Consider the following 10,872-nt stretch of genomic DNA (forward strand, 5'->3'; position numbering starts at 1 on the left):
TACTCTAATCCCAGGTTTGAGATCTGCCCCAAGCCCCCTATAGGGCCTCATTTCTGATAACCAAGTTATGTTTCTGGACGTTGCAAGCCCCAGTTTCTCTCTTTGTCCCTCCCTGTAGACCTGAAGTTTTATTAAATTTCCATTTTGAGTTCCCATTCTAATAACCAGTCTGTTTGCTACTGTTCCTTAATGAGGCCTGTCCAGTTCTTTTGCGCTCATCCCTGTGGACTGCAGTCCCTTCAGTGAACCTCAGCTCCCAGATCCAGGGCCCTGCTGGCAAGTGATATGGTCCACGTGACTGATTGCTAACTCCTTGCTCTGTGAACCTCTTAGATGCTCAAGTCCGACCATTTGTCTATTGTTTGGGCAGAACGTGCAGGGTCAGCATGGAGGCTGAGTCATGTCTCCGCCCTGGGAGTTGCCAAGTCCTTGCTGCTATTTGGAGCATGATATCCAACAATCTCTGTCCTTGTGATCAAGTCTAATTCCAGGTGTCAGCACCTCCCTGGCCTTGTTTGCAGTAAACCTCTGTACTTCCCTGATGTGTCCTGACGTATGTCATCAGAGTTTCTAAAGGTTCAACAGTCGCATGGTCTTTCCAAGAAATTTAACCTCTGAATTGTTTTTCTCTTTCTCTCCATCCTTCTTAGTGTGCGGTGTGGTATGCACTAGACAATTAATAAATGGCTGTAGACAATGAATGAATGGGAAGTCTGAGGGCCACACACTCTAGCCTCAACATGAGCTTCTAAAAGGTCACTTAAACATATGTGTCTCATCAGGAGAGTGATCAATCAGATAATAGTATTTAATTCTTGTAGGTGTTTTGAGGATTAGTTCTGAGGAGTGTGGTACACCCACTAAAATTGTCACAGACATCTCTGTAATATTAATAATATTACATTGACCAGGTCTTATGTCAGAGGCTGCCCAAAGGTAGCATCATTTGCTATGATCCAGCAATGGTTGAAGCTGTTCTTTTTACTTGTCTTCTCATTCCCATTTTATTTTACTAAATTTTTTTATTTTATTGAAGTATAGTTGATTTATAACATTGTGTTAGTCTCTGATGTACAGTATAGTGATTTAGTTGTACACACACACATATATATATTATAGGTTACTACAAGATCTTAAATACAGTTCCCTGGGCTGTACAGTAGGACCTTGTTTATCTCTTTTATATATAGTAGTTTTTATCTGCAAATCCCAAACTTCCAATTTATCCCTCCTCCTCTCTTTCCCCCCAGTAACCATAAGTTTGTTTTCTATGTCTCTGAGTCTGTTTCTGTTTTGTAAATTAGTTCATTTGTGTCAATTTTTTTAGATTCCACATATAAGAAATATCACATAGTATTTATCTTTCTCTTTCTGGCTTACTTCACTTAGCATAATAATCTCTTCCATTCCATTGTATTCCATTATGTGTGTGTGTGTGTGTGTGTGTGTGTATTTATTTTTTGCCTACATTCTCTTCTAGGAGATTTATGGTGTCCTGTCTTATGTTTAAGTCTTTAAGCCATTTTGAGTTTATTTTTGAGTATGGTATGAGGGAGTGTTCTAACTTCATTGATTTATATGCTGCTGTCCAGCTTTCCCGACACCATTGGAAGGGGCTGTCTTTTTTCTTCATTGTATATTCTTAACCTCTTTTGTCGAAGATTAATTGACAGTAGGTTTGGAGGTTTATTTCTGGGCTGTCTATTCTGTTCCATTGATCCGCATGTCTGGTTTTATGCCAACACCACACCGTTTTGATCATTGTAGCTCTGTAGAGTCTGAAGTCTGGGAAGGTTATGCCTCCAGCTTCATTCTTTTTCTTCAGTATTGCTTTGGCAATTCTGAATCTTTTGTGAGTCTATCCAAATTTTAGAGTTATTTGTTCTAGTGCTGTGAAAAATGGCCTGAGTAATTTGATAGGGATCACATTAAATCTATAGATTGCTTTGTATAGTATGGCCATTTAAAAATATTAATTCTTCCAATCCAAAAGCATAGGATATCTTTCCATTTCTTTAACTCATCTTTAATTTTCTTTATCAACATTTTCTAGTTCTCAGCATATAAGTCTTTCACCTCCGAGGTCATGTTTATTCCCAAGTATTTTTTTTTTTTTGTGATTTTAATGTGATTTTAAAAGGGATTTTTTTAAACTTTCCTTTTCTGATATTTCATTGTTAGTGCAAAGAAATGCAACAGATTTCTGTATGTTAATCTTGTATCCTGCTACCATGTTGGATTCGTTTACCAGCTCTTGTAGTTTTTTTGCTCATACACATTTAAAAAAATGTCAGTTATGAGTCGGCTTACTAGCTGAAGTCTTTATGAAGTAGTTTTTCAGAGCAATAAGAATAAAGACAAACAGGCCCCCAGGCTGTGCTTTCAGGACCAGGGAGATAAGCTGACCCCTTTCCTGATATAAGGATCCCTAGTCCCATTCCTCCTCCTATTCCTGTAAGATCTCTAGCAAGTGCCATTGGCCAAGTCCTATGATGTTGGAAGAAAGGAAATGAATCCTTCTTGGTGATCTAGAATGAATCATGGGCTTTGAGTGTTTTACCTTATCCTCACAATAATTTATGGAGTTACTTTAAAAAAAGGAATAAAGGCAGACATGCTAGTTGTCTTTAAAAAATTGAAAATTTCTACAAGCCCATAGTCTTTCATATGAAGTGCTTGGTCGAGATGTATTTCAAAATTCATAATTTCAAAAATTTCATGAAAGTTATATGATACATATACTGTATATTACACAACACCTGCTGCAGGACTGTGGTGGTAACCTGCAATAGACATTCATATTTTTGTAATTAAATGTATGAATAATCATGTTAAGTTTATTAAATGTTAAAAATTACCCTTCTTAGTTTGGATTAACTTTTGCTGTCAAGTAAATTTGTGCTAAAAGTGCAAAATAATTTTCAGCTTTTGAAATCTTTTGGATTTTGGAATTGTGCATCAGGAACCCATAAATCAATGGAACAGAATACAGAGCCCAAAAATAAACCCATGCATTTATGGTCAGTTAATCTATGACAAAAGAGGCAAGAGTGTACAATGGAAAAAAGACACTCTTTTCAATAAGTGGTGCTGGGAAAACTGGACAGCTACAAGTCAAAGAATGAAATTAGAACACTCCCTAACACCATATACAAAAATAAACTCAAAATGGATTAAAGACTGAAATGTAAGAACCAATACTATAAAACTCCTAAAGGAAACCTTAGGCAGAACAGTCTTTGACATAAATCACAGCAATGTCTTTTTTTTTTTTTTTTTTTTTGGATCCGTCTCCTGGAATAAGGGAAATAAAAGCAAACAGAAACAAATGGGGCCTAATTAAACCTAAAAGCTTTTGCACAGCAGAGGAAACCATGAACAAAATGAAAAGACAACCCACGGAGTGAGAGAAAATATTTGCAATGATATGACTGATAAGGGGCTAAGATTCAACATATATAAACAGCTCATACAACTCAACATCAAAAAAATAAACAACCCAATTAAAAAATGGCAGAAGAATTGAATAGACAGTTTCCAAAGAAGAAATGTAGATGACCAACAGACACATGAACAGATGCTCAAAATTGCTAACCATCAGGGAAATGCAAATCAAAACCACAGTGAGATATCACCTCACATCTGTCAGAATGCCTATCATCGAAAAGAACACAAATAGCAAATATTGTCGAGGATGTTTAGGAAAGGGAACCCTCATACACTGTGGGTGGGAATGGAAATTGGTGCAGCTACTGTGGAAAAGAGTATGGAGGATTCTAATGGTTTTTAAGCGCATGTGAATTACTGAGCAACTGACCAAAGAGACTTCCAGACACCAGTTTATAGGCTGAAAAGATGAAGCCACCCTCAGATCATAGATGACTAAGAAATATTGCTCACAGTGTGGACAGGGCATTCATGCTTGCATAGAGGAAAAGCAATGACAAACTTCTACATCAGAATTTTCCCTTTGGTTGGTCCTAAAATGGAAGGCAGGTGGTGCCAAAAGGAAGAAGAGGAAGAATTGAGTAAGATTTTCAGTGTTTCCCTCTGTCAGGAGGATTGCTGAGCAGGGAGTCACAGTAACTCTCAGAAGCAGTATTAACTTTATTGTGTTTTTCTATACTTAGTATCTCATTTCCTTCTCTAAGGTAAATCTCGTTTTAGTGAATAATTATTTACTCTTCAGTTTAATCCACCTTGCACTGATGTATCAGAGTTGATTTTCCATCAATCCTTTCAAGTATTTGTCAGTGTTGCATATATAAAGCACAATGCATGAACTGAAGAATATTTTTGGAGTTCAGCTTGTAGTATTGCAAGCTCAAAAATGAACAGAAAGCATGGAAAATATGCGGTGAATATTGAACACTCTGAAAACCAGGCAGTGAGTATTGTCGCTCTATTGTAATATTTTGCCTATGTTGCCATCTCACTTTCAGCGTTTAATAGCAATCTAATCTCTTTACTACAATGCAGTCAATGTCATAACTTTGCATTCTTCTTCAAAAAGAAAAGTAGCTGTGTATTAATGTTTTTGCTTCAACTTTTCATGCTATATTCTGCTATGCTATACTTTGGAAGTTATTTCATATACTTACTTATATACAGCATTAGAAATGTTTCAATGACCCCACAATATAAAATAAATTCACTTAACTTTCTGTGTTCACCATCATGTAAACATAAAGCTCCAATGGTATTTTGGTTTAGCTTTGAAGTTGTATTTTTACAATTTCATTCTTGTATTTCGTATATAATTTCTAAACCTGTCAGAACTCAGATTCCTAAGTATGTTGGAAATCCAGATACTAATCCTGGATATTCCCTTTTGACTTACAAAAGAAATCCTCTAAAAATGCCTCCTTTGTATGAAAATATGATCATTTTGTCTATTTTGAAATATTTTGCACCAAGAATCAAGCCTTTACTATGTAGTTAGAAGTGGCCTCTTTAATATCAGAACAAAGAATAAAAATGCGCTAAAAATTAAAATGGTGAGTTAAAATTCTTTGCCTGAACTGAAGAATAGATGAAATAGTTTGCCTTTGCAAGTTGGAGCTGTGGCAACTGGCCTGGATTCATCGCCTACAAAATAAGCCAAAGAAGATCAAATCCTGTTGTTCAACAAGTGTTAGTTAAATAACAGAATCTCTTGGAGGATTCCCGGTTTGCTGAGAGAAAAGGAGTTTGTCCTTTTGTGTCACCATATACAGGACCCTCCTGACGCTGTTCTCTTTGTCACTTCTGACTTTGACATTCTATAATTGGATCTTCAGGATGCTAGAATATTCAGACCAAAAAAAAAAAAAATCCCTTTAGCCAAGTATTCATCATCTTGTTAGTGTCTCTAGATAACAACAAACTTGAAGATGTCTACAAATATTATCTTAAGTACTTTTTTTATGGTGTCTGTCTGGATAGCTGACACCATTTTAATTACCATGGATATTTAAAGCATAGTAGTAAAAATATTTTTCTCTTAAGACCAAATTCAATAATAGAATTTAAGAATAACTTAAAGATCATAAACAAAAGAAAATCCATTTTAGTGTTTTGTTTTTCTGTTGGGATTATATGAGAACTTAAGTTAATCCTTATGAAATTAGGGGGGAAATCTATAGAAATTTCTTTGGTAACTATTGCTAATGCTTCAGTTGCCCATGGCCACTATTAGCTAAGGCTGACTATCTCATTGAACATTACTCACAGCTCTCCAATTATTCCAATTTTGTGTGGGGACTTCACCTGTACAAGAGTCAGAGCAACCCTACCACAGGAAAAAGCTCACTTGGCTCAGTGTTTCTCTGAAGTTGAGCTTAGTTCACAGGTTTCCCACCCTTCACGTAAACGCCACATATCATCTTCCTTCTTTGAAAGGGTTGGGATTCCAACAGTGCCAGAAAATTCTGGAAAACTGGCCTGGCGAGTGAGTTTTACTTTGTTTACAAAGCACATTAAAACACCCAAGTTCATCAGCCACAGGTGAACTGAGTAATAACTAAAGCAATGGAACCAGCCCTTATGGAACTAAGCAAGGTTGTTATTAAAGGTAAGTCCAGTTTTGCTCAGATTTACCCAGTGGATAACACAGACTTTGTTTAATCTTATTCAATAAAACATAGAGCCATTTTCTTTATTTCTTTGATATAACATTTATAGAAAAACCTAACTTAGTAAACTGTTTACTGCCAAGAGTATTCCAACTTATCTATATTTAATAAGAATTATTTATGTTTGGTATTATTGATGCTATTTCCCAGTGGACCAATGACTTTATACAATTCTAGTTTGATAGTTTTATGGAACTCACTGGTTGATGGGCCAGCCATTTTTACAGCTGTTTATTAATGGGTTATCAAATCAACATGATCAGAGACAACTAGTAGTTGTAGCATAGGAATAAAGACAAGGACACTATGCGAACAATGATGATAGCCAGTACTCACTGAATGCTTGCTGTACGCCAGCAACCCTTTCATTAATCTTTAATCCTCACAGCAAATCTATGAGTGAGCAGTCTTAGTATCCCCTTTTTTGGAGATGCACAGAAAGTGGCAGAGATGCCCTCGCCTCACAGCCGGTAAGTTAGTGTTATTATCCTGAGAAGACCACCCCGCCCCAGCCAATGCTGTGTTACCTTTGAGATGTAACAAAATTTTTGCCCCAGATCCATAAATTCCTAAACTTCCTCCTCTTCTATTTTCATTTTATCTTGTTCTTTTTCCTCTTTTAATACACCTCTTCCTCCAAATCTTACCTCTTTTTCTCAACAATATTTAGCAATTATTGTATTTTTAAATTATATACAAAGCTGTTTTACATCCCTTTTGTGTTAGCATATGAACTTTTATTGTTGTTGTTGAGAACTGTTTTCATACTGCTCTATGCCCAATAGGAACCCAGCAAAGACATGTCACAAACCGCACAAAGATGTGTCTTCTGTGTCCTTGTCATGGGTTCGCAAGTTCCATTGCATAGAGCATAGTGTGGATTATGCAAAGGATTCTCTTTGTGTAAGAATTTTTCATTAACGTATCATCATAGTTTAGCACAATAATATGCTATATATAGCGTAGTAGAGTAGAAATTACACTGGCCTTAACCCTGGAAGGGCTGGGCTCTAGTTCTTGCTATTATGTCATTATGAGATAATAATAGTAATAATAATAACTTCAACATATTTTTTGCTTCAATGTTCATTTCCAAAATGACCGTAACAGGTTGTACTTGATAAGCTCCAAGAACTTTTTCAGCTCTGACATTCTATTCCTTTTATGAATAGAGGCTTCCTATTATATGCTCCACCTACAGCAGCTCGGGACGTGAAAGTATTAAATACATGCTTGTAATATGATAGAGAAGATGGGACGATATACATTCTTGATCTGAAACATTGGTTAAAATATTATAAAAATTAGTTAAAATGGAATAGAATAATCTGTCTAGATTCTTTTTTGTCTTCAGAGGATGAGAAAACATCTATTTCTTTAAAAAGTTTTGTTGTTCTTTCTTTCTAAAAAGTCACACTCTTGTTTTTTTATGACTGATGAATTTAATTTTAGAAATTCAATACCACGGCTTCCTATTCACTTAATGCTTCATCTCTATAGCCAGTCACATGCTCAAATGACCAAGAAGCTCACAGCTCCGTGTGCTGGCGTCCACCTTCAAATGGCGTAACTGGTGATGTCCCTTCCAGCTTAACTGGGGTCTGCGTGAACCCGGGAGTCCTTGCACAGTCAGGATACCCACTCACAGACTTGTCCCATGCACAGGTAATGTTTGCTATAGCAGCTTTTATCCAGGTTGGGATGTGCTCAATATGGGTCTGTATTTGGTCTAATTTTTCCCAGAAAGTAATCATTTAATTCACCTACATTTATGTTAAGCATTTGCTGTATTCTCAGTATAATTATATGTCACTGTGAGGCAATTTACAAGAGGGAGGATATTTGATAACCTCTGTTTTCAATGAGGTAATATTCTAGCTGGGGACTCAGATATTCACATATATGAGAGAACATATATGAAAATAAAAGGAATAAATTAAAGTACAAATGCAAGATTGGGAAGGGGTAGGGGAACAAATATGTCAGCAATATGGAGATTAATTCACACATTAGACTCTGATGAGAGACTGGGTCATATTTAAAACTTCAAGGATCCTAATCTATTGTGATCACCTTATTTTCTTAAGCTGTTCCAGCCTCTGAGCCTGTCTGTGACTCTGTAGCTCTCTTGATTCTGACTTCTGGGGCATATGACCTTGACATAGAACCCTGGCTCTGTTCTCCATATTTTCTCCACTGACTCTGAAGACTGGATCCAGCTCTCCTTGGTTCTTGATCTTTTCTGCTGGCTGAATTAACTACCTCGGGACTGCATCTCTACATCTTCAGCTCTAATATAGAAACTTGACATTGACTATAAATTATTTAATTCTGCTTAGCAGGCTGGGTTAGCCTGACTCTGGATTTCTACCTTCCATTGCTTAACCTTGCTTTAGAGGTTCAGTAGAAAGAGTCTGAGCCTTGTTTCTTGATTTTGGATTAAAAAAAATATAAACTGTTGATACTTTACTAGGTCAATGTGAAAAAAATAAATGAACTAAAAATGGATAGAGGTAGAAAATGTTTCTTCTTGTTTGCAAAGGTAGAAAGAGATTCATATCAATCATAGAATTGAAAGAGGTCTTAGATAACATCTAGTCTGGTAGTTTTTAACCCTAACTGCGTATTAGAATCACCCAGGGATTGTTTAAGAAATACAGACGGCTGAGCCCCACCACAGACTAATTAAATGAGAAACTCTGAGGGTGGGGCCCATGTATCAGTGTCTTTTAAAAGCTTCAGGTGAGTCTAATGTGCCACTAGTGATGAGAATGACTAATCTAGTCCCATTCAGGGACTAGATTGTCCCTGAATAATCAGGGAAAATGTTTAACAATCAGGGAAAATGTGACCGAGGAAATTGAAGAGATTTGCCAAAACTCGCATTGCTTGCTGGAAGTGGCCGAGACAGGAGGATAACATAGGTGTCCTATTGTCTGGTTATGTGCGCTTTATTTCACTAAGCTGCTCTTTTATAATATTTTCTTAAAGCAGTATTGTAGACTCCTCCCAGATGTGCAAAAACCTTTTTGCCACCTTCTTTTTTTGAGTGTCATTTGTAGAACCCAAGATCAAAGTAAAGAAGATGATTTTTTTTCCCCTGGGGCTAACTTAGTCCTAGTGGTCCTCATTTTCCTGGCCGTGGTGACCCCTGTTCTCATTCTGCACCTGCCGCCTTGGAGCTGCTACCCTTTGCATGAAACCCTGGCCTTTGAACAAATACAGTGGCCCATATTTTGCGACATTTAGGACCTGCTTTAGTCTGTCCGAAAGGCACGAGTGTTGTGTCCATTCCTTGAGGGTCTTGCTCTCATCCAAGTGATAACAAAATAATCAATCATGTTGGACAAATGAAAATGTATATAGGTTTCCAAGTACCAGGAACTTTTTGTCTTATTTTATCCTCTCATCTTTCTTATTAGGTAGGTATTGTTATCCTTATGAAAAAACTGAGGTTTAGAAAGATAAAGTTGCCAAATGCTACACATCTAATCAGTGGCAGCGCGAGAGTTCAACTCCAAAGATGCTGAACTTCAAAGCTCTTGATCTTAAAACCTGCACTATACTGCATCTAATATATACGATTGTATATACACGTACGTGTGTGTGTGTGTATGTATATATATATATATATATATATATATATATATATATATATTTACCATGAAAGTGTTGTTCTGCTTATGTGAAAAGACAAAAGTCCCCATACTCATCATTGGAAAATAAAATAAAAGAATATGAGATTTTGGCAGATTTTGATTTATTCTAATGTTAGAGAAACCATGCAATTACTTCTATCTGGATAAAAACTTGGACTTTAAGCTTAACTTTCTTCAGAGACATAAATGGATTCAAGTTATGCTAATGCACTAGATTATAAATAACACAAAAGAGGTGACAAATCACGAACATTTTTGGTCATTACTGATATTTTTATTTACGCTCTTCTTAGGTGAAGGAAAATTCCTGCAATAATGGGTCTCTGTGGAAAGTCTTTTTGGCTTGTCTCTTAGCCTGTGTGATAACAACAGCAATTGGAGTACTCATAATATGCCTGGTGAATAACGGGGGGAATGGCAGTCCTTCCATTGTTATCCAGGTACCAACTATGAGTAGGGAGCCTGCAGTTACCACTCCTGGAACAACCGCTACTACTTCTCAACCTACTGTGACCACCAGTTCAGCTGGACTGACGGCTACAACCACCTCAACAGAATCTACTACCTCTGCTGCATCCACTGAAAATATAGCCACAGCCACCACTTCCGCTGCACCTACAGCCCCCACCACTTCTAGTTAGCGTACAGCCACAGCAGCCACCACCACCACTTCAAGTGAAACCACAGCTGCCCCCACTTCACCAGAACCCACAACTGCTACCACATTCATAACAGGATATTATTAGTAGATTACAGATTATAGATTAGTCTCAGCTGGCAACCAAAATAATCACGACTTCCTCCACCTCTCCCGCTGTTGCACAACTACGTTCACTTCAACTGGAGCTATAACCACTACATTCCCACTGCATCTACAACTACTGTGACTTCTGCGCAGCCTGCGGAACAGCGGCCCCCTCTCTCCTGTAATCTCCACGCGTGCATCTGAAGCTGTAACTACAGATGCCACCATTATCACTTTGCTCTAATAGAACTACCCGAAATCATCAAAATGTTCTCTTCCACAGCAAGTCATCCTTTAGCTATTTTCGCTGCCAATTAATCTACAGCTATCTTCCCTCACTGGCTCTTTCCCCAAA

General features: G+C 37.2%; 1 protein-coding gene across 1 annotated transcript; it reads left to right on the forward strand.

Moving 5' to 3' along the window:
* Positions 1 to 4,327: 4,327 nt before the first annotated feature.
* DYNAP (dynactin associated protein) lies at positions 4,328 to 10,413 on the forward strand. The gene is made up of 3 exons (XM_031441874.2): positions 4,328 to 4,387; positions 7,614 to 7,778; positions 10,066 to 10,413. The coding sequence occupies exons 1-3, from the start codon at positions 4,331 to 4,333 to the stop codon at positions 10,411 to 10,413; spliced, it is 570 nt and encodes a 189-aa protein (XP_031297734.1). The 5' UTR covers positions 4,328 to 4,330.
* The last annotated feature ends 459 nt before the right edge of the window (positions 10,414 to 10,872 follow it).

The sequence above is a fragment of the Camelus dromedarius genome, chromosome 28 (assembly GCF_036321535.1).
Source record: "Camelus dromedarius isolate mCamDro1 chromosome 28, mCamDro1.pat, whole genome shotgun sequence".
Lineage (NCBI taxonomy): Eukaryota > Metazoa > Chordata > Mammalia > Artiodactyla > Camelidae > Camelus > Camelus dromedarius.